Consider the following 20,974-nt stretch of genomic DNA (forward strand, 5'->3'; position numbering starts at 1 on the left):
TGGGTTTCCACCAGAGGGTGAGGCTGTTGTCAAAAGGATTTGCAGCTCATTTCATCCCCAGGACCCCACAAGCCGAACCCTTTGGCCTTGCTAGCCCGACTGCTAATATTTGATTGTGTTGTCGGGTCAATGGGCAACACAAGTTTAAAACTCAACTGGCCAAAAGGCAGAGGCAGAGCCAAGTGCTTGAAGGTTTGGGCATTCATGCAGCTCTATGCTCGAGACATTTGCGATTAGTGAGTCGCCAGAGTTACCTGCCTTGTGCAGTCCCAGCTTCCAGCAACAGGTGGCTCCTCGAAGGGCGAGGATGGTAAGTTGCCCAGCTCCTTTGTTGTCGCACAGATCAGCTCGCATTAGGCCAACATTTAGGCTCCAATTTGTGTGTAATTAATGCTCGACCACGAGCCAAAATCCAGAACAGTCAGTCTCGGACGAGCATGGCTTAATTGTTCGACTGGCAGAGGTGGCGGGCCGGGTCGCCTTTAGTCGGGATTACTTCTTTATTAACCAGATACATTTCCGAGAATATGTACCGAACTAATTGCCAAATTGATTTCCAGCTTCCACATTCCCCTTTTCAATTATGCAAATGGTGTATTCATTGGTAAGCTATGTATCTGCTTCATGTGTACAAATAGTTTGCCAACTGGAATTGGCTTTAATTGATTAATTCATTGTTCTATTAGTTCAAAATTCACCTGCTAAAAAGCAACTGAACATTTTCAACAGCAAGTGTCCAACCCAAAAAAAAAATGTTTTAAACAATTCTAAATTAATGCTTAAACTTAACTTAACCATTGCAGTAATGCAATTCAAAGAGGACTCTTAACAAATCGTAAGTAGGCTCCATTATGAGCAGTGAGGACGAAGGCTTTGGGATCGAACCGCATTTCCGGCAGGCTCCTCTCGCAGAGCTCCACCCGGAAGTGCTTTAGGATGTGCAGCAGTCCAACTTTGATCTCCAGCTGTCCCAAAAGTGTCCCAATGCAACCTCTTGGTCCCGCGCCGAAGGGCAGATACGTCATGGGATGGTGCTGTTGCCGTTGCTCGGCCGAGAAGCGCTCCGGGTCGAAGAGTTCCGGGTTGGGCCAGTACTGTGCATCTCGATGGAGTCCCAATACTGAAATGTAGACAGGCGTGCCTGCGCGCAGTTTGAATGGCGATCCACCGTTCCACGGCGCGAGATCATAGCCTGTGCGGGAATTGCAGCATCGGTCGAGGAAAGCTGTGGGCGGATAAAGTCGCAGGACCTCATCAACCACCTGTCGCAGGTATGCCAATCCGGTGACGGTGTCGCAGCTCAGTTGCCGATCTTGGCTAGACTGCAGGGCAGCGCGAAGCTCCGCGCGCAGCCGGTTCTGGATCGTGGTGTTCTTGGCCAGCTCGTACAGGCCAAAGGTTATGGTGGACGACGAGGTGTCGAAGCCAGCCAAAAGCAGAAAAGCAGCCTGGGCTGCGAAGAAATCTGGCCGATGGATTACGCTTTCCGCCGACTCCGAACGCTTCAGCTGCAGAAATATATCGATCAAATCGTGGCGCTTCTCGCCACTTTCAGCGCGTTGGGAAAGAACGTAGTCCATGGACTTGCGCATGAACCGCTCGTATTCTTCGGAATAAAGATGGGTGCGAACCCGGTGCGATAGTCGCGGAAAGAAGAACATTGTGAAGAGATGCAAGAGGCGCTTTGGCCTGGGGTCGTTGACCTCAATGCACATGCGACGGAACTCTGCCTCCGGATTTTGCAGACTGTGCGCCTCAATGCCAAAGGCCAGTGATGCAATAATGTCCGTGGTGAAGAGAGCGCACAACTGCTTGACCTCCAGCTCCATGCTGTCCCTGCCGCTGAGCTTCTGCTCCATATGCTCCTCGAGCTTCTGGCCAATGTTTTCCAGAAGCCCGTACATCTGGCGCACCTTTCCGGCCGCAAAGAAGGGCGCAAAGATCTTGTGCGTCTCCCGCCAAGTCTCGTATTTGGAGAAGAAAAGGTTCTGCGAACCCATTGTGTCACAAGTGGGGTCTGTCGTCTCAAAGCGGCTCGAGAATTGGGCAAAGTCTTCCACCATAATGCGCTTGATCAAGGCCGGATCTCGAAGAAGGAGGGCATGGTTGTGCAGCACGTGGATTCCCACGAAGGCGCGCCCGGCAGCCTCCTTACTCTCGTACAACTCGCGAAACTGATCGCCAAAGCAGCAGGCTCCGCGCAAAAGGTTCCACACATTCCCCACAAATGGAGCAGCCGGCACAAAGGGGACGCCCAGACGTCGCCAGTGACCGAAATGTCGAAGTTGCCACAGCCAAACGATCACCAAAACAAGTACACATCCACTGCTCACGACCACGGGGAGCAGAACGAGGAGGAATCCAGCGGCTAAAGCAGCCGCAATAAGTGAAAAAAGCACAATAATCATGCTTACTGGAAGAGTGTCTGAACAGAACTGCACTTTGCACGGTATGTGCACAGTTACTATACGATGTATGTATGCACCATCTTAATTGATTGTTCGTCGCTATTTACAGCTTTCGCTTATCTTATCTGAAACAGCTATTACGGGTGACAAGGGTAGGGTAGTAGGTAGGTGGTAGGGTAGTAATCCGATCGCACCTATGCGAGTTCATTGATAATTTGTAAGCTTAAAAAATATAGTATAATAGTATATATACGAGTAGTACCATATAAGTAGTATATATACGAGTAGTATAAATAGTATATATACGAGCAGTATAAATAGTATATATACGAGTAGTATAAATAGTATATATTTTCTATCAGGAAGTAGAAATGAACATGATGATAAAGAATTTAGTTAACTGGTACTGTAAGCAAGTATAGAGTTAAAGAAAGTGTTTAGAAAGCGTTAGCATTAATATATATTTAGCATTTGATCTAAATCGAAAACCCAATCGCCTTAGGCTGTCCGTACGCGTGTCCGTCCGTATGAAAGTCGATGTTTCGAAAACTAAAATAACAAGAGCCTTGAATACTTATAAAGCTATATTACTTATGGAATGAAAAGATAACAGTATCTATCTGTGAATAGATTAAATTTTTATATATGTTTCCAAGTAAATCGCAATTGATCACAATACATAGATAGTCATGTATGCGAGTTAAACTTCATATTTATTTTATAAATGAATAGTCGTAGTTAGTTAGTTCGAAGCCAACACTTTTTAGTTGCTGCTTGTCCCAATGTGCGGAGGAGCGGACAGCAGCTGACCGCTCGCTCGTTTCTGGGCAGTGCATACGACGAGGGGAGGCGGAGGAACGGAGGGGAGGATTTCTCAGTCAGTCTGAATTTGCGAACGCCGCTGAACGCCAATGTCGCACTCACACACATACACGCCTGCACATAGCCTGTATATAGCCTGTATATAGTGTGGAAGGGCTCTATAATATCACGTTTGTAAAAGAGTTTTATAATATCGCGTTCTTTTCAGATCTATATTTCGCTCACCAGCAAAGACTGACTCTTAATCTAATTTACATCAGCTTAACATAGTCTTAACATAAGTTTAACATTGTTCTCGTGTAGTATAAGTATCTATATATTAGTGGGACCAGAGGGTTAGCCTACTACAATAGCCTGTACATGGTTTAAAGTAAAGCAGTAAATAATTATTATGTCTAAATATGTATATTCGATCTGTGCTTTCTCTTGCCTGGGAACCCCTCTTACAATGACCTCTTGCTAGCGATTTACAAGGGGAGCCATTGGTTCAAACACAATTATGAAATCATAAAAGTCATCGCACAAACATAGGAAATTGATACCACCAACCGGTGGAAAGTGAACACTTCAAAAGTAGCAAATAAAACAGCAGTCGTAATTAGGTGCATTGTGGCTCAAGAGTGCGGACAGGTTCAACTGCCACTTGCGAGTCAATCGAAAGGCGACTGCAATGAAGCTGCCACCACCACCCAACCCAATGGCCGACATCTTGGGGCATGCGGCATGGGACACGGGGCATGGGGCATGCGGCATGGGGCACGGAGGGCGGGGGAAGTGGCCTCGAGCTGCATTAATTTTACATTACTATTATCACATGAGTGGAGGCGACTGCTACTCGGCCATAATAATTTTCCGCGTAATTTATTTGAGCGGCATAATATCATATTTCACGTTGGGCGCAGGGAAGCGGGGGTTTTTGGAGTGACTTCCGTTGAATAATTTAAGCGCGCACATGTGCGCATCAGGCTGCTGGAGTGGATTTTGGTGGAGTGGATGGGGGCGAGGGCGTAGTGTGGTATGGGGCACGTTAAAATAGGCGGAAGACGATTATCAGACAGTTTGCACACAATGTCGTCGGTGGCGAAGTTGCTGCCAGGATACTGGAGTCCTGAAGTCCTGGAGTACCGGAGTCCCGGCGTGCTCGATCCCGAATACAGAATCCTGAATCCAGAAACCCGAAAGCGGTTCACATTTATTGCCAAAATTAAATGACAATGTATGTATGTAGCTGAAGAAGGCAAAGATGGGGCCGCTGCGTCAAGTTTGTTGTAACCCGAGATAGATGTGGATGTGGATGGGGAAAGGAAAAGGGAAATGGGAAAAGGGAAATGGCAGATAACTCCGCTTTCTCCCGGCGCATGCATACATACATATATGTATGTACGTTGGAGTCTTTGGTGGGGCCAAGTAATTTTTCATCGAGTTTTACACAATTTTTGGGAGCGCTTTCCCCGAGTCCCAGTTTCTCCGCGTGGCATCAGTCCAAGTGTAAAGGAATTTTAACGCTCACTGACGCAGTTCTGGCAGATTGTTTGGTTTAACTGTGGCGCGAACTGTGCCACCCAGCAAAATGCTCCACCAGCAAAGTGGGCGAAAGGATGGAGGGCGGTGGTGCAGGTGGTGCGGCCGCTTTTGTTGAACTTTTGCGTAAGATTGCGCAGTAAATTGTCGAAAATTAATTTTCATGTTGAAAAGCTGCAAAATGCAGAGAAAGCGGCAAGGAAGAGATATGGCGGTGGATTGGATGCCTGCTTGGGTGGTTCATTGGGTGGTTCGTTGGGTGGTTGGGTGGTGCGTACGTGTGGCGGGCGGGCGTTTGAGTGGTTGGCGAAAAACTCAAGAATAAGGTTTGTCAATTAATTTCTTGAATGGTTTGCCTAATTGAAATTTTATGGCTTTTGTGTTCCCCTGTCTGCTTTCGCCAGCACACACACACACACGCACTCGGTGGAAGGTGGGCGTTCAGTGGGTGGTGGGTGGTGGGTAGTGGGCGATGCATACCTCCGACAACAATTCATTAAGCTTTTCGCAATTCTGAGTGTGAAACAACGTTTAAGGATCACGAGAGTTTTAAGCATTTGGGGATTTTCAATAGTACTCTATCGCGGTAAGGCAAACAAAAAAAAGGGAAGGATCATTTTAGACATGTGTCACGACCATCTGATACCTTATAGTCGTCTCATTAGTTTCATTAAATATTTAGTCATGGTATCTAGTCATGGTAATATCAAAATAACGCTGGCCATGGAGCGAATTTGGCCGTAAAGTATGTAACACTTATTTAAATCCAGCGATAAACGAGAGATAACACTGCAGTCAAGTAACTGACTATCAGATACCCGTTACACAACTAATGGGAGTGACAAGATATATAAAACATATATTAACAAATGAAAACATTAAAACACATTATAATTGAATTCAAATGAAGAACTTTTAAACAAACTCACATGTACCAGAATGTGACTTCATAAAGTATACTTTAAAATAAAAGGAATGCAGTTCTTAATTAAAGAGTGTTAGTATTGGGTAGGCTTTGTCGAACTTTTACTAATATATCTTACTTTAATACATAAATATACCTTCTGTAACTCAACAAAGGTTGACGCTATGCCTCTTTGCAGGAGTAATTCTGTAAACTTGTTTTAAAGCTGTTTAGAATGTTTTAAATGAAATAGCTGTGTTTTTTCGCTTTCCAATAATGTTCTGACACTTTGTATTTATTTCACTGAACTTTTATTTCTAATTACGCAAACAGAATAACAAACAACAAACGCGCACTAAGGCCACGCAGAGTCATGTCGAATTCGAGTAGCTCTGAAAAATCATATCAGGCATCCCAGTTTGCTGTGTAATTCAATTAGAGTTCATTAAAATGATTACATAATAAATTATTACCAATGACTGACTGCGGCATGTCCACTTCCCCCATTACTTCCATTCGATTTAGACAGCGGTTGGTCGGGGATTTGGGATCATCGGTTGAAACATAAGGCTTTGCCGCGGATCATTTACTTTTAATTTGATTCAGCACAGCGTTATCAAATAAATGCACTCTTAGCGGACGATAATGTGCACGGACATTTTGATTTTTGGGGAATAGAAATATGTATATGTGCAAAATTGTAAGTATGTACATTTTATTAATAATAATTGTTTTTTGTAATTTGTATTTTTGCTTGGCTTGGGTTGTTCCAGCTAAACTAAGTTTTCATGCAAATGGAATTGAGAAATGCAAATGATTTTTCTGCATGCTTAAGTTTTAGATGTACACATAGGGGTTACGATGATGCATATATGTATGTAGTTAAATGTATGTAGAAATAACCCGTCTCTCGTAAAATAAAAGTGTGTACAACAAATTAATTCCCAAAATGAATTGTCTTTGACCAATCAAAGTATATCAGGATCAATGGGTTGATCGAGTTTATCTGCACATGTCCGTCTGTCCGATCGTCTGTCCCTTTATGTGTCCGTATGAACGCAAAGATCTCGGACCCAACAAGAACTAGAATCTTAGGACTATGCGTGTTTCTTAATAGACATAAGTGGACCCATTCAGCGCCATTCCTATCCCTAATACTTGCAATGTAGCCAAGCTAGAACCAATAATAACTTTTATTACATTACATCCAGTCCTCATCCTTGACAACACTCACGTGGATGCCCCCTCACGTGGATGCCCCTTCACGTGGATGCCCCTTCACGTGGATGCCCCGACAAAAGGTGAAAGCCAAAGAGCCTAGGCAGTCACATAGAACTGACACTGGAGCCCTGCACTCAATAGTGTTCCTCGTTGGATTTCCCTTTAATTTTCCCAGGATATTCCTCACAACCGCCCCCCGCCCCCGCTACCGCCATTCCGCACTTAAAGGTGACACGACGAGCCTGCGACGCGTTTGTTCGCGTTTTGTTAATTACAATTATGATAATGAATCCTACAAAAGGCTAATTAGTATGGTAAAAATGTTGTCTGCCACAAGGGCGTCGAATTTAAGAGAGCGCTGCACCATGCGGGGCAGGTGTTTTCAGCTTTTTCCTTCAAGTGCTGCACTCTGGCGGTGTCCTTGTTTTCCATGGATAAAGCGGCATGGATACTTGCGGCACACAAAGTGCGGCAGAATATTTAAATACGCGTTTGAGTTAGCAACTTAACGTACTTTGTGCATATGATGGTATAATCCGGTAAAAGTTATTTTACTAATCTTTACATAAACAATTTTGGGATTTTCTGTACTGAATCGGCTGGCTGCATTTAACTTTGCTGCTAATGAAGCATTATTTAAATCAAAATCGAAACCACGATTGTGTTGACATTTCGGTGGCGCCCTGTTTGCTATACACATGCACACATGAATGGTATTACAATTACAAAAATATTAAGTGATGGCGAAAGGGCGTCAGGTATTCATTTAATTATGAAATTTTCAAATGTCACGCGACCTTATATCAGTGTGCATTTGCGGTCTGTCCGCTGTAATTGATATTAATTTTAGACATTTTCGTATTTACTATTTACTACATTCAACTATAATTGGGGGGAGATCAGCTCGGTGCAGGGAGAGGTGTACGTAAAAGAGGCAAAGTTTTGAAGTTGTTCGAGCTGAAATGTTTCTGAAAAATCAGTTGAAGGGACATTGCAGATTATTCGTGATTGGAAGTACAAAAAAAGTGTAAAAAGTGAAAGAAGTGTACAGGGCCACTATTGAACTTGCATCTCCATTTGGCCAATTAAGTCGTGGCCTAATCTGCTCGATGTCAGGCCCCTTAAACCTTATGCCTTACAATCGACAATCGACAATCTACATCCGAATCCGAATCCGAATAGGAATGGGAATCCGTTGACTTTTTAATCGATTTAGGAGTCACCGCCGACGGCAGTCAACGGATCCTGCAGTCGACACATGAATTAGCCCGACAATGGGCCATGGCGATAACAGGATGTCGAGGAAAAGGAGCAGAAGTTGTAGAAAAATGCGGCGAAGGAAGTGGAGCCATCGCTGGATTTTTCAGAACAAATTCACCTCCCCTGCCAACAAGTTGTAGATTTTCATTTCGATTCCGATTTGCGTGCAGCTCAGCTCCTTCAGGCCACAAATTGCCGTACCATTTGCATATGGCTGGCGGGAAATGGGTGGCAAAGGGGGTGAAAAGTGGGTGACACACGGGTGGAAAATTGGCGTACATAGCACTCGATGCCTGTGCGCGACATGCACTCAAATGAAATCGATAAACAGTTTGGCATTTAATAAAATCAACATCAAACCGCTCCGATATCCCGATTTCCCGACATCCCGATTTCCTTCTCTTCTCTCGCACTTTTCCGCGCATTTTCAATTCACAAAAGCTTGCCACTCCCCCCGCCTCCGCACTTAATTACTTCAGGTTGTAGTGGAGTAGTTAAGTATTAATTGCCCGAACTTCTCGGATCACGACCAGGGGGCCTCTTGATTTATCGTGCGTTGACGGGTGCTTCGCTTTTTAATCCCTCTTATTTTTCACCATTCACCATTCTGCTGTACCACCACTCGAATCTGTTTAAACAGGTGACCGAGAAAAAGGACACAGCTACTGTCTAGATGTGAAGGGGTTGTCCTACACCTTGAAATGCAAGTAGAACCTGTGGCAGCAATGAGCATTCAAAGATATCGCATGTATTGAAATAAATAAGTATTTATCGGTGTTAAGATTACCACCGAAACATGGTACATCACATACAAACATTTAACTGAGTTCTTCTTCAGTTTGTACATTGAGCACAAGTTGGAAGAAAATAAAGTCCATTGATCTATTGGAAAAGTGTAGCGAAAAGCTACAAGCTGGAGAACCCGAAGCAACTTCCACAAAGAATTTCTCGCAGTGCCGCAACCGCTCCGCCGACCACGGCAATCTCAATCCCATCTGTCTGGCCTGCAGACCTTTGGCTAACTCGCATTAAATTCGTACGAGTTTCAACATTTAGCATATTAAGCGGGCACGGTTACCTAGCCGTAACCGGCTCGCAGGCAGACTGGACACTCCGGACTGCAGACTCCGGACTCCGGCTGGAGTCCGTAGTAGAGCTGCTCGTCTCGCTGCCGTGCACTGCCGGATACGGGTGTGTGTGTCTCTGTCTCTGTCTGTGTGTGTATGGGTGTGGGTGTGTGTGTGGGTGTGTGGGCCAGTAGGCAAGCGGATGTTGTGCGATGCTGTTTATGCCTTTTACATTTTCCGCCGTAATGAATTCAACGTAACAGCAGCCGGGAGCGGGGATCGAAGGGCGGAGGAGGAAGGAGGAAGGAGGGACGACAGCACACTGTGAAATTTCTAACTTCCGCTTTTTGCAAAGTTGACAACATGTCTGTCCGGCTATCCGGCTGTCCGTTGGCCGTTGTCCGTTGTCCGTTTTTCAGCTCTCCAGGTCCTCAGAGGCACAGCATCATATGCGTCTTGCCCACATGTCGGCCTTGTGTGTCCTTAAAGTTGGCTTAGAGTCCTGACCCATTAGTGCGCGGCTTAATGTGTCCTACGTACACGGAGCTCATTTCGGCAGACATTCCGACTGAAAAGGGAAAACTTTAAGTATTTTTAGCACATCATTACGAAGCAGTCCAAATATTATTTATATCGATATCAACTAGATTGGATACCACATGGTTGGGCTGCATTTTACAGCAACATACTATAAATTACTCAATAGGATGAATAGGAAACGAGTCATCAGTGGACATTGAAGTAAATTAAACAAATGAAGAAAACAAATCACATTTTTAGTGTTTATTTCGTTTACAAGAAAACGTTCAATACCAGCACGGAGGAGCACTTGCAAAGGACATCTGTTTCAATACCATATCCATTGCCAAGATGGCGAGGTGACAGGATTTTCAGGGATGCGGCTGCAGGAGTCGGCGATTTAAAGTAGAATTGCACGGACTTCCTCGGGCTAACATGATAAAGTGTCGCCGCAGTGCCACCCAGAAGAAGGAACGCCCGGGTGGGTCCTGCGCCAGGACTCCGATTCCCTTTCCCGGATCTGGGCCATAATTCCAGTGCATTGTGTGTACCGCATGTCCGCATCCGCCACAGCCGCAACAATGCAAAAAATCAGAGGCAGCAAGAGCGACATTAAAAATTAAAGCGAAAGAGCAGCAGAATCAGTCGAAATATAAGATATATATATATAATATATAAGTCAAGGCAACAAGTTCTGGCCAAAATGCCTTCAAATCGGCAATTAGATCGCAAAGAAACATCACAGTAATATAAGAAAAAGCTGAAGTAGCAACATCAGCAGTGGCACCTGCAACACGAATGTCAGTCTTCTACGTTAGTATAGTAACAACGCTCGCAACACAAATTAGGGTAATGAAGTGGGAACACGAGCAACATGAGTAGCATAAGTAGCAGCAACCTTATTAACAACACAACAACCACAAACAAGAGAAACAACTGCAGCAACATGGCCAGAAATCAGCAGTATCAGCGACAGAGGGCGCCACTCCACCAAGCACATCAGCAACTTGTGCAACTTGTGCAACTCGAGCAACTTGTGCAACTTGTGCAACTCGAGCAACAGCAGCGCGGGCAACGGCTGCAGCAATCAGCATGCATAAGCCGTAACAGCGGCAGCAACATCCATCGCTGGCATGAAAGAAAAATATTAAAATAAATTTGAATAAAAATGTCTGCAAAGATTAAATCGCCATTGCCACGGGCCGCCGTCGTCTGCAATTCCCAGACGTTTCCCGTACCCCCCGTAGCCGTCTCGAATTGCAACTGCTCGTTTGGCTTATTGTTGCCGCTCTTGGCCAGTGCTCGCTGGCCTGGCACAAATAATACGTATCCGTTGCGGATTGCGCCCTACCCAGACGCAGCATCCCCACTGCCAGCTCCCTCGTCCTAGTCCTCGTCGTCCTCCTCGTCGTCCTCTTCGTCGTCGTCGTCCTTCTCGCCCTTTGGCAACTTCTTAATTTGTTTATTTGTGGCCCTTGCCGGCGCTTTTCCCCCGTCGCTTTCACCTTTAAACAATTCCATTTACATGCGGCGACAAATTTCAGTTTTTATTACTTTCGTTGTCAACTTTCCTTCGCGGTCGCTCTTTGGGTCACCTCATCGCCACTTGGGAGCCACCCACTAGCCTGAATTTTCCGCAATTTTCCGGGGGCGAGCGGAAAAGTAGGCGCTGGGCATTTGATGCGACCGCAGCTGGGCAATAACAATAAATAAGTTAATTTAAATACAATAAACACAATCGAGCCTGTCAGGACAAAGAGAAAGTTGCAAATTAAGCGGGACAGGGCTTCACAAATTCCAATTTAGCGCCAATCAATTGATCTTGTTTTTAGTTTTAAGGTATGTGAGAAATTATTCAAATTTTTTATCCAGTAAAGATACTATTAGTTATGTCAATAACTTCCTATGTTAAAGTACTAAATAAATTAAATTAAATTCAATTATCATAAATAAATCAAGGCATCTTACTATAGAATGAACAACTTTATTTACCGACCAGTAAGATTTCATAAAACTGCAGAAGGAAATATAACAGCATAAAATGTGATCTATTACATTTTCAGAGTCTGAAATGAAATCGGAAGTCAACGTGCTCTTGATTAAAGGAAAGATGGCTTCCGTTCTAAATAAAATACAAAGTTGTGTGCACATCTTGTCGAAATAGGCAAAAGGCCACATTTTTAAATGCAGTGTACAAAAGCTTTAATACCAAAATTTGTGACAAAATATTTATAAATGACCAAATATATATACTCCATAAAATGTTATAATGCGGCATTCGGCAATGGAAACGCTTTTGTGGGAAAGAAAATAAACATTTTGCTAAGCCTTTGTGTGTAGCTGTTGCCGCTTAGAAGCAATAGGCGTAAGTTTTTTATTCCGTGCTGATAATCCTAAAACTTCACGTTTTGCTAAAAATATCAGTCCAAATATTTTTGTTATCGAGATGCTTTCCCAAACCATTTAATACTTGCATAACATACAAAGTCCTGTTATGCAAACCTATAGTTTTAGGTGTGGTATAAAATATATTCTGCCGCTGTTATATACAGTAATTACCTTCTTTGTATTTATTGACAAAAAACACGTTTAAAATATAGTAAGGTTATACATATATAGTAAACCACTTCTACTTAAAAAAGTACGGATCTCAAATTTTGTGGAGATAAGATATTTAACATCCTACTAAATAATCACAGTTTTAGAAATGTAAAGGTACGAAGCTTTATTATTTTGTTAATCATTCCATTCCATTATATTATTATATTATTATCTTATTATATTATTATAATAGAAAAAAATAGAAGTTTAGTTGTTGTTGATTGTACATATGTATAATTACAAACAACGGTTTGCCAAATCTTATATCCACAACTCTTGTGATGAAATAATTTACTACACTAAGACTTAACATAACAAATTAACATACTTTTCGTACTCATCGAATCTCCAATACCCTATCGCTCTAGGAAAAATGTGTCAAGTTTTCCATTAATAATTTTTCTTTTAGATAAATACTGGTCTCGTCAAGAACCTCTTAAGTTCTCAATAATTCTTTTTCTATAGATGGCTAAAATGCAAATGTTGCGTGCATTTTTGTTTTGATTATTCCGTAGTTGTATTGTATTTGTATTAAGTAGTTCTTCAGCTGAAAAATTAGTCTTCCTAGTGACTGCACAATTGGCAAAATCAACACAACGGTAGTGTTATCAGGCGGAAAAATGGAAAAATCATTTATCTGTCAATGGACAAGTACTGCGAAAAGAAGAGGGAAAAAAGAAGTGGAATTAAGTCAGACATTATTCGAGTGACTAGGCAAGACTAAGCAAAAATAGCAAATGTAAAGCGAAAACAAGAGAGAACGCTATAGTCGAGTTCCCCGACTATCTGATACCCGTTACTCAGCTAGTGTAAGTGCGAAGGACAGTTTTTGGCGGTTTGTGGGCGTTAGAGTGGGCGTGGCCAAAAGTTTTTTGGCGAATAGATAGAAATTTACAAGACTAATACAAAAATGAAAAAATATCAAAACATTTTTCAAAAGTGTGGGCGTGGCAGCTTTTGGCGGTTTGTGGGCGTTAGAGTGGGCGTGGCAAAAAGTTTTTTTTGCAAATCGATAGAAATTTTCAAGACCAATACAAAAATGAAAAAATATTAAAACATTTTCAAAAGTGTGGGCGTGGCAGTTTTGGGCGGTTTGTGGGCGTTAGAGTGGGCGTGGCAAAAATTTTTTTTGCAAATCGGTAGAAAATTACAAGACCAATACAAAAATGAAAAAATATTAAAACATTTTTCAAAAGTGTGGGCGTCGCAGTTTTGGGCGGTTTGTGGGCGTTAGAGTGGGCGTGGCAGCATGATTCGACAAACTTGCGCTGCGTCTATGTCCCTGGAGTCTGTATGCCTAATCTCAACTTTCTAGCTTTTGTAGTTTCTGAGATCTCGACGTTCATACGGACAGACGGACAGACGGACAGACGGACGGACAGACGGACATGGCCAAATCGACTCGGCTATTGATCCTGATCAAGAATATATATACTTTATATGGTCGGAAACGCTTCCTTCTCCCTGTTACATACTTTTCAACGAATCTAGTATACCCTTTTACTCTACGAGTAACGGGTATAAATATCAGATTCGCTTTAACTTCCCTGCTAAGTTTCCTATGGGTTGTGTCAAATAGATTGAACTGAATGACTTAAAAGCTGCAAGTTGCCCAATTGATACTTTCTCAATTACAATATGTAATTGCATGAAACTCTAAGAAATCCTTTTAAGTAATCTGAACTGCAGTCATTGAATTAAACACATTTTTTACATGTTGTCTCTGACTTTATTTGTTTTTCTGTTTTATGTAAAGGCTTTAAATGGGCGCTCCACAAAAACTGTTATGTTTGTGTTCCGTTTTGTTGGGGAAAAAATCAGTTAGTGATCCAGGTCCTGTTCCCATTTGCTTTCCTTCCACCTGGCAGTGTTTGGCCCCAAGATAAATGGAGTACGAAAGGCTTTGAGTCGGCATTAAAAGTCCCCTAGCCGTCTGCAGTGGCGCCACCTGGCGGGAGGAACAGCAGGTTCGGCAGGTTCGGCAGGCATAAAAATTCATTCGCCTAATGGCTCGTCACTGCAGCCAGTGGCGGGGGGCGGGGTCACGCCCTGTCCCATTTGTGTTTGCACTTCTATTGGCAACATGTGGCGCTTTTATTAAAAATTCATTTGCTCATCATGCACAAACAGTTGGAAGAGCAGAGAGAGAGACGGGTGGTGGAGGGACGAAAGAGACGGAGCGAGTGCAACGATGTCTGACGATGATGATAACGGTGATGTCGGTTCATCTTGGCGGCTTTGACGCCCCTCGCCCCTCGCCAACTCTTTCTGACCTTCAACAGCTGCCACATATTCATGCGCATTCCTTGCCGCCCCTGCCACGCCCTTCACCTGTCTGTTTGGAGACCTTTTGGCCAAAGTATTTTGACCCGCATACGTCGAAAAAAGAGCGAGTGACGGATGGCTCCAATCCCCACCGAGCCTTCGAGCCCCCGAGTCTTCACTGAACTTAAATGGCATTGGAAATGGCTTTAAGGAAGCCGATTTTTTAGGTAAAAATTGAGAGCCAAGTTCTTTAGACGCGACAAAGTGTGATGGGATTTTTTCATTACTTGGTTTTGGGCGTATATTTGCTTACTCAATCAACCACTTTGGTATAGATTTCCTATACTTACTAACCCAATATTATAATACTTATACTTTTAAGCTGCGCATTATACTTGTAGAATAAGGTACCAAATTTGAATCTACTGCAGGGCTTACGTACCTGAAACTTTTTCAATTCTGGGCTTTAAGCCGATTTGAGCGAAAGTACGAATGCATTTTTCGATCATTTCTTTCAAAAACAAAAGTTTTTAAGGTGCATAGGCTGAAGTGGGACCAGAATTTTGATATAAGTCTACTCTCAAACAAACTACTCAATAGAACGATAATCCACCGAATTAACTCAACGACATCTATTATGTGAGAGAAATTCTTTTCAATGATGGTCAAGTCGAGTGAATTTCTGCGCTCGTGTTGCCAGTTATTGTGCTGTCCTCATTCACTTCGAGCCAAATGCTAAATGAACTGGAAGCAAGGAATTTCACACAATGCGCATCTAACATCTAACATCTAACCTTTGCCCCCTTTCGTACCACATGTGACTGACTGTTCAGGGGCGTGCCGGGAAATTGAGGAGGGGTCCAACAAATAAACAGCCACAACAACACCATCCGCAAACCAGAGAACGAAACAAAAATAAACCAGCAATCCCCGCAGCAGAGGGCTGAGCGGATCGGTTTTTGGTCAGGATTGGTTCGGAGCTTGCGAGGTGTTTCAGGGGGTTCCATGGGGTTCCATGGGGTGTTCCAGGGGTGTTCCACAGACGTTTCAAGGGGGGGATCCAAGGGAGGAGCTGTTAGCATTCCGGCAAGAATTCGGTTTTTAGCACGGAAATCACAAAAGCACACAGGGCAGCATGCCGTCTGTCCCGTGCAGTTAGTTGCCGTCTATTGTCATCCGACAACCCCTTGACCCCTTGACCCCCGTTGCCAAATGGCCGCCCCCCTTGACCCCCCTTCGCTGCCCATGGCCCGGTTATACGAGTATGCGTCTTTACCTTCTTACCTCCTCACCTATTGACGGCGCATCAGGAAGTACTTCATTATTGCCCTCAATTTCGCATGTGTTGTTTATTACAGCGAGAAGAATTCGCTGGTCTATCGAAATGAAATAATATTTTTCGTAATAAGTGGATTAAACACTTTGTGGTTTATTATTAACAATTAAAAAGTGAAATCAACTTGATAATGGTAGCTGATAATGGTTCCAGTAATTCAAAGCGAGCAATAAATCAAATTTAAATTTAATTACCATATGTTTTTCACTGCTTAAATGCTGCTTCTGGTTGATTTCAGTGCAAAGGTGGAAGGTCCTGCTGAAGGACCTACGTAGCTCGCCAGGCGAGAAGTCCTGGGAGTTGGCGAGTGGTGGCTGGTGGCTGGTGGCTGGGAGGGCAGGACACTCTGGCCACAGGACAACAGCATTTCATTTGTTGTCCTTCACGTTCCTTTTTCGCACTTGGCACATAAACAAAGGGAATGTCCTGGCCAACTGGGAGATGAGCAGCAGTCCTGGCATTACCTTCTGCATTGCAATGTGTCACACCCCCTCCCAGAAGCGCCACCAACCCACCTCCAGCCCGGGAAACCCCCGACCCTCCAGCGGAAAAGCCTGGTTCAACTGGCTCACCTGGCTCACCTGGTACATTCACCACCCTTTGGACCGCAACTTTAGCTGTCTGTCAAATATGCTGGAGAAATATTTCAAATTGTGGCTGCTAAAAATTGAACATCCCACCTCCGGCTGGCGGGTTTCCTTCACTGACCTCGTGCTTTGTCCACTGGGGTTTTCCCATTTCATTTTTCCTCCTCTTCCTCTTTTTTTTTTTTTTTGGCCGTATTCATTTCATTTATTTATTTGGTATTCAAAGCGCAAGTCGCGCCACGCCCCCGTTCGCCCGCCTCCTTTCATATGCACGAGCATCTAGAATTTCATTATCCGCACCTTTCGGGTGTGTGTTTGAGTGCCATTTTAAAGCAAAGCATGAAGCACTCCTAAATTATTCATTGGCACAGCAACAATGAACACACTAAAAAGATACTGCACGTTTTTCTTTATTAAAAGTTCTTTTAATTTACCAGGCTGCTAACGTCTGACTTGAAAACGTAGTTTTCCTGAACCTTAGTTTATATATATTATCCGATAATACCTTTCTGCATTCTGCTCGAGGGCTTTAATTGTTTATAAGATTTTAACTTTTTGTTTCAGGCAATAGTATTTTCAACAAATCGGAGCCAAAACTACGCTTTTAACCTGCTTGTATAGTAGTGGAGAAGGGAAGGAAAAAAATAGTTAAAGTTAATTATCCCAATGCCATAAATGCCATTTCTGAAGTCGGTAAACTTCATAGCGACGAAAGAACCAAGCTCACAAGCATTGCTTACATTCCCACATGTAATCACGAAGCGTTTTGTTTTCAATTTTGAATTTCGTTTTCATAAAAATAAAGTAGTAATAGTAGTGCAACCAACCAACTTTGATAACTTTTAGATGAAACTTTTGTTTTAAGATACTTAAAATGAAAATCCATTACATGTTTATAATCTAAATGGCACAGAAGGTTAATTAATTTGAATTATGAGGAAAACGAAACAAGTTTTTATCTATCAGGTCAAACAATACATAAAAAATAATACTTAGAAAAAGTATTAATTCTATATAAATATAAATATTTTGCACCGGTAAACTTACTATCCATCCGAATTCGTGTGGAATTCCTCGCATTAGATTGCCCGTTTGAAGGCAACTGATTAGCTTTCTCCTCGTTTAATAACTCGCTATTACTCCGTTGATCACATTTCTCTTAGCCGTAAGTCCACGAAATCGCTACAAATTTACAATGTGGATTAGAAACTTCAATTTGTACCGAGCCCGTAGACATTCGGACACCAGATGAAAGCACACTTATCCTTTGTAGCTTTCAGTCGGTCGTTCACGAATCCTTTAGGTCCGGTCGGTCATGAGGAACTTTTAATTTGCCTAAGTGACCGCAACGATCCGGCTGAGATCCTCAATGAAGGAACGCATTGGAGCGCAGATGAAAGCCAAACAAAGCATTGCAATTTAATGAAAACCAACAGAAAGGATATTATCTTATGTGTATGCTAAGGTTATTTTTCGTTCTTTTCCTACACTGCAAAATAAGAATGGAAATAAGATATAGCAATATTAAATTTTCGTCTAATTGAAACAAGATTATTGTATTTTTACATTGACCTTTTAACACAATTTATAGTTGTTATTAACAGAAGAAATTTAAAAAAATAATATTTGACGTGTGCTGAAGGCAGAAAGAAATGGGCAAGAAAAAATCAATTTAACTCAAAATTAGATTTTCAAAATAAACAAAAACACACACGCACACACCCGCACACACACACATGACTGACTGGGAGGAGGACATTAGCGGACCCCGCCCCTGTTGCCCCGCCCACTAGCACATCCACAGGCGCAAAGTTTAAATATGAGTTTGGTAAAAAGTTTGGCGAGGCGTAAATATTTTGTGTGGCAGCCGGCTCAGCACGGTTGGGTTTTTCTTCCCGTTCGCCATTCGAACAGCCCCGCCCCCCAATTTCCCAGCCCCTGGGCCACGATGTTTATCCTTTTTTCCCAGGCAGCTCACGAAAATTTCCGTCCCAGTGTTTGATTTATGCCGGTTGAATTTTAAAATTCTCCCTTTTCTGGCGCAAAGCGCTCGCCAAATCCGATTAAGTTTTCACAGCCTCCCCGGCGTTTCCGCCCCTCGCCGATATGTGAGCAGAAAAGAGTTTTAAAAAGATAAAAAAGCACCCACACACCCACACACACAAAGGAAAAGGAAAACTTGCACAGTTTTCAATCTCAAGACAGCGGCGCGGCCTTTTCCCTCATAAAAGAAAAGCGAAAGGATTCAATTTTCCAAGTAAAGAGCACGCGACCAGCAACAACAAGCAGGGCGCCAAATCAAAGCCTTTGAAGTGCCGCCAGGGGGCGTGGCAAATCCACCATAGCGCACGACCTTGCTAAATAGTTGACATGTCACACACACCAGCACACCGCCCACACACACACACACACACACACACACGCACACATGGAGAGCTTCGATGAGTGACAAGCTGAAATGTGTCTAGTTTCTTTCTTTCGAAATTCGAATTCTATGCTCTTTTGAAGGAGTTATGTGGCGGAAGTCGAATGTACTATTTTTGTATAATGAAGTGTGCTACAAGCTGAAATTAGTGGAGTTTTTAAGGTATCTCTTTGAAGTAGCTTATTTGAAATTATTGGACAACAAACATCACATACATTGCAGTTTTAATCACTAACTAGCTCTAACTTTACTCAAAATTGTTATTATTTTGCAGGATAGCCTTGCAAGTGTATGTACATATATACCAAATATACGATAAATGACTTAAGTCACATGATCTCATTATTTATAGGAGAAGCAAGCTAAATACAATCCATTTATAATTTCAATTGCAATTCGAACTCCGAAAATGAAACAATAAAGTAAAAATCTACAATGCAACCAAAATAGCTTTATTTAGGACGGACACTTTATTATTTCAAACGAAAAGTCCGCATTTTCCCCCGAATTTTCTGGGCAGTTCCACTGTTTTCCCTGCTTGATTTCCACTTTCTATGCCGGCAGTTTGACGTTCGTGTTGGCATTTTTATGACTTTGTCGCCCTGCCGAGAAAACGGGAAAATTAGGTGGGTGGCGATGGGGAATGGGAAGCTCCTTATTTGGTAATACAATAATTACCGACAAGGACTTGCGGCCAAGGAAGGGCGGGGGTGGAGGCGGAGAGGGGGCTTAATCATTAATGACTTTCCGTCAACTTGTCAGCGCCCGAATGTCATAATAGATTTCCTCACGCTTTTGTTTTTGTTTACACGAAATTGATGTGGCACTCTCGGGCGAATAAACAGCTCCCCGAAAGAATCCACAAGACCAAGTTTAATGCCTTTTTTTATCGCCCCAACCGCGAAAATTTCCGCTGCCTTCGTTGATTTGTTGATTTTGTTTGCTGATACGGCGGCCTTCCACAGAAATCGCCCAAAAAGGGCTGAGAATCGGACATTCTGTCGTCTAATTACCACCGAAATTGATTATTTCACACGCCACTCAATGCTTTTGGTTAAACAGATTATCGTAGGTTTAAATCTGTCCTATGCTCAAATAAATAAATAAATAAATATAAATAAATATAAGTATTTTTCACCTTTTAAGCACATATCATTGTTGATAATATCCACGTAAACATTTTTTAGTAAGAAACGCCAATTTAAATACCGACAATTGGAGCAGAGTTACACAAAAGTCTTGAAATTATTCCATGATTCTGACCTAGTGTAAAAGTCACACAGATCCACAGATCCACTACAAATATTAGTGTTTTTAAATTGTCTAGACTAGACACTTTTATGGAAGGCATGTGAGAAACTCCGCTAAGGTCTTAAATGTATTGCCAAATTTGTAAAGCCACTAAGCTATACATTTCTGACCTTAAGGGAATAATTCACAAAGACGTCCTGGTTTCTTAGCCCCGAAATCTACCACGCCGATCGAAGAGCGAAACTACACTAAGGATCGCTGCCGCAGATCGATTGGAAGTCAATTCGCAGCGGAAGCTTTGATTACTCAGCAAAACGGTCGGAATTGTTCAATACTTGTTTGCTCTGTTAACGCCTCTGTGATCCCCCTGCAAAATCGAACTGTAATCTCTGCAAATTGAATGTTATTATTTCTTTCAATCCGCCCGGATTCGCAGCGCGAAAAGAGCGATTCGCGAAGAGTGGGCTGGATGGAGCTAAGAAAATGATTTTTCTGCGAGAGCAGAGCCAAAGGGAAGCTCAAAAAAATGTCGGGGGAAATTCTCGAAGCTCCCGAGTTTGCCACTTTCCTCAAGCGCCAGCTAGATAAAGTTTTAAATGCCGCTGCAGACCGAAAGAAACTGAAACAGAGGCGGCGAAACAGGGGGGTGCTTATACCTTATACCCGTACTCGTATAGCTCAGACGGAGCGAGGGCGGGGAGAGGGGAGGCTGCTGGAAACTTAAAACTAACATAAAAAGCCAAATCTTGCAGCACTTGAAGACGTCGAGCCAGATAAAGTTTACGCT

At 42.9% G+C, this 20,974-nt stretch overlaps 1 protein-coding gene across 1 annotated transcript; it reads right to left on the reverse strand.

The window, feature by feature from the left end:
• Positions 1–568: 568 nt before the first annotated feature.
• LOC6526192 (probable cytochrome P450 6t1) lies at positions 569–2,453 on the reverse strand. Its single transcript, XM_002101965.3, has one exon. It carries the CDS (start codon positions 2,406–2,408, stop codon positions 813–815), a length of 1,596 nt encoding a protein of 531 aa, XP_002102001.1. The 5' UTR covers positions 2,409–2,453; the 3' UTR covers positions 569–812.
• Positions 2,454–20,974: the final 18,521 nt, after the last annotated feature.

The sequence above is a fragment of the Drosophila yakuba genome, chromosome X (genome assembly GCF_016746365.2).
Source record: "Drosophila yakuba strain Tai18E2 chromosome X, Prin_Dyak_Tai18E2_2.1, whole genome shotgun sequence".
In the NCBI taxonomy this organism is placed as follows: Eukaryota; Metazoa; Arthropoda; class Insecta; order Diptera; family Drosophilidae; genus Drosophila; species Drosophila yakuba.

What these genes read in the sequence shown, in the direction of transcription:
- LOC6526192 (XM_002101965.3), bottom strand. Translation starts at nt 2,408, where the DNA reads ATGATTATTGTGCTTTTTTCACTTATTGCGGCTGCTTTAGCCGCTGGA.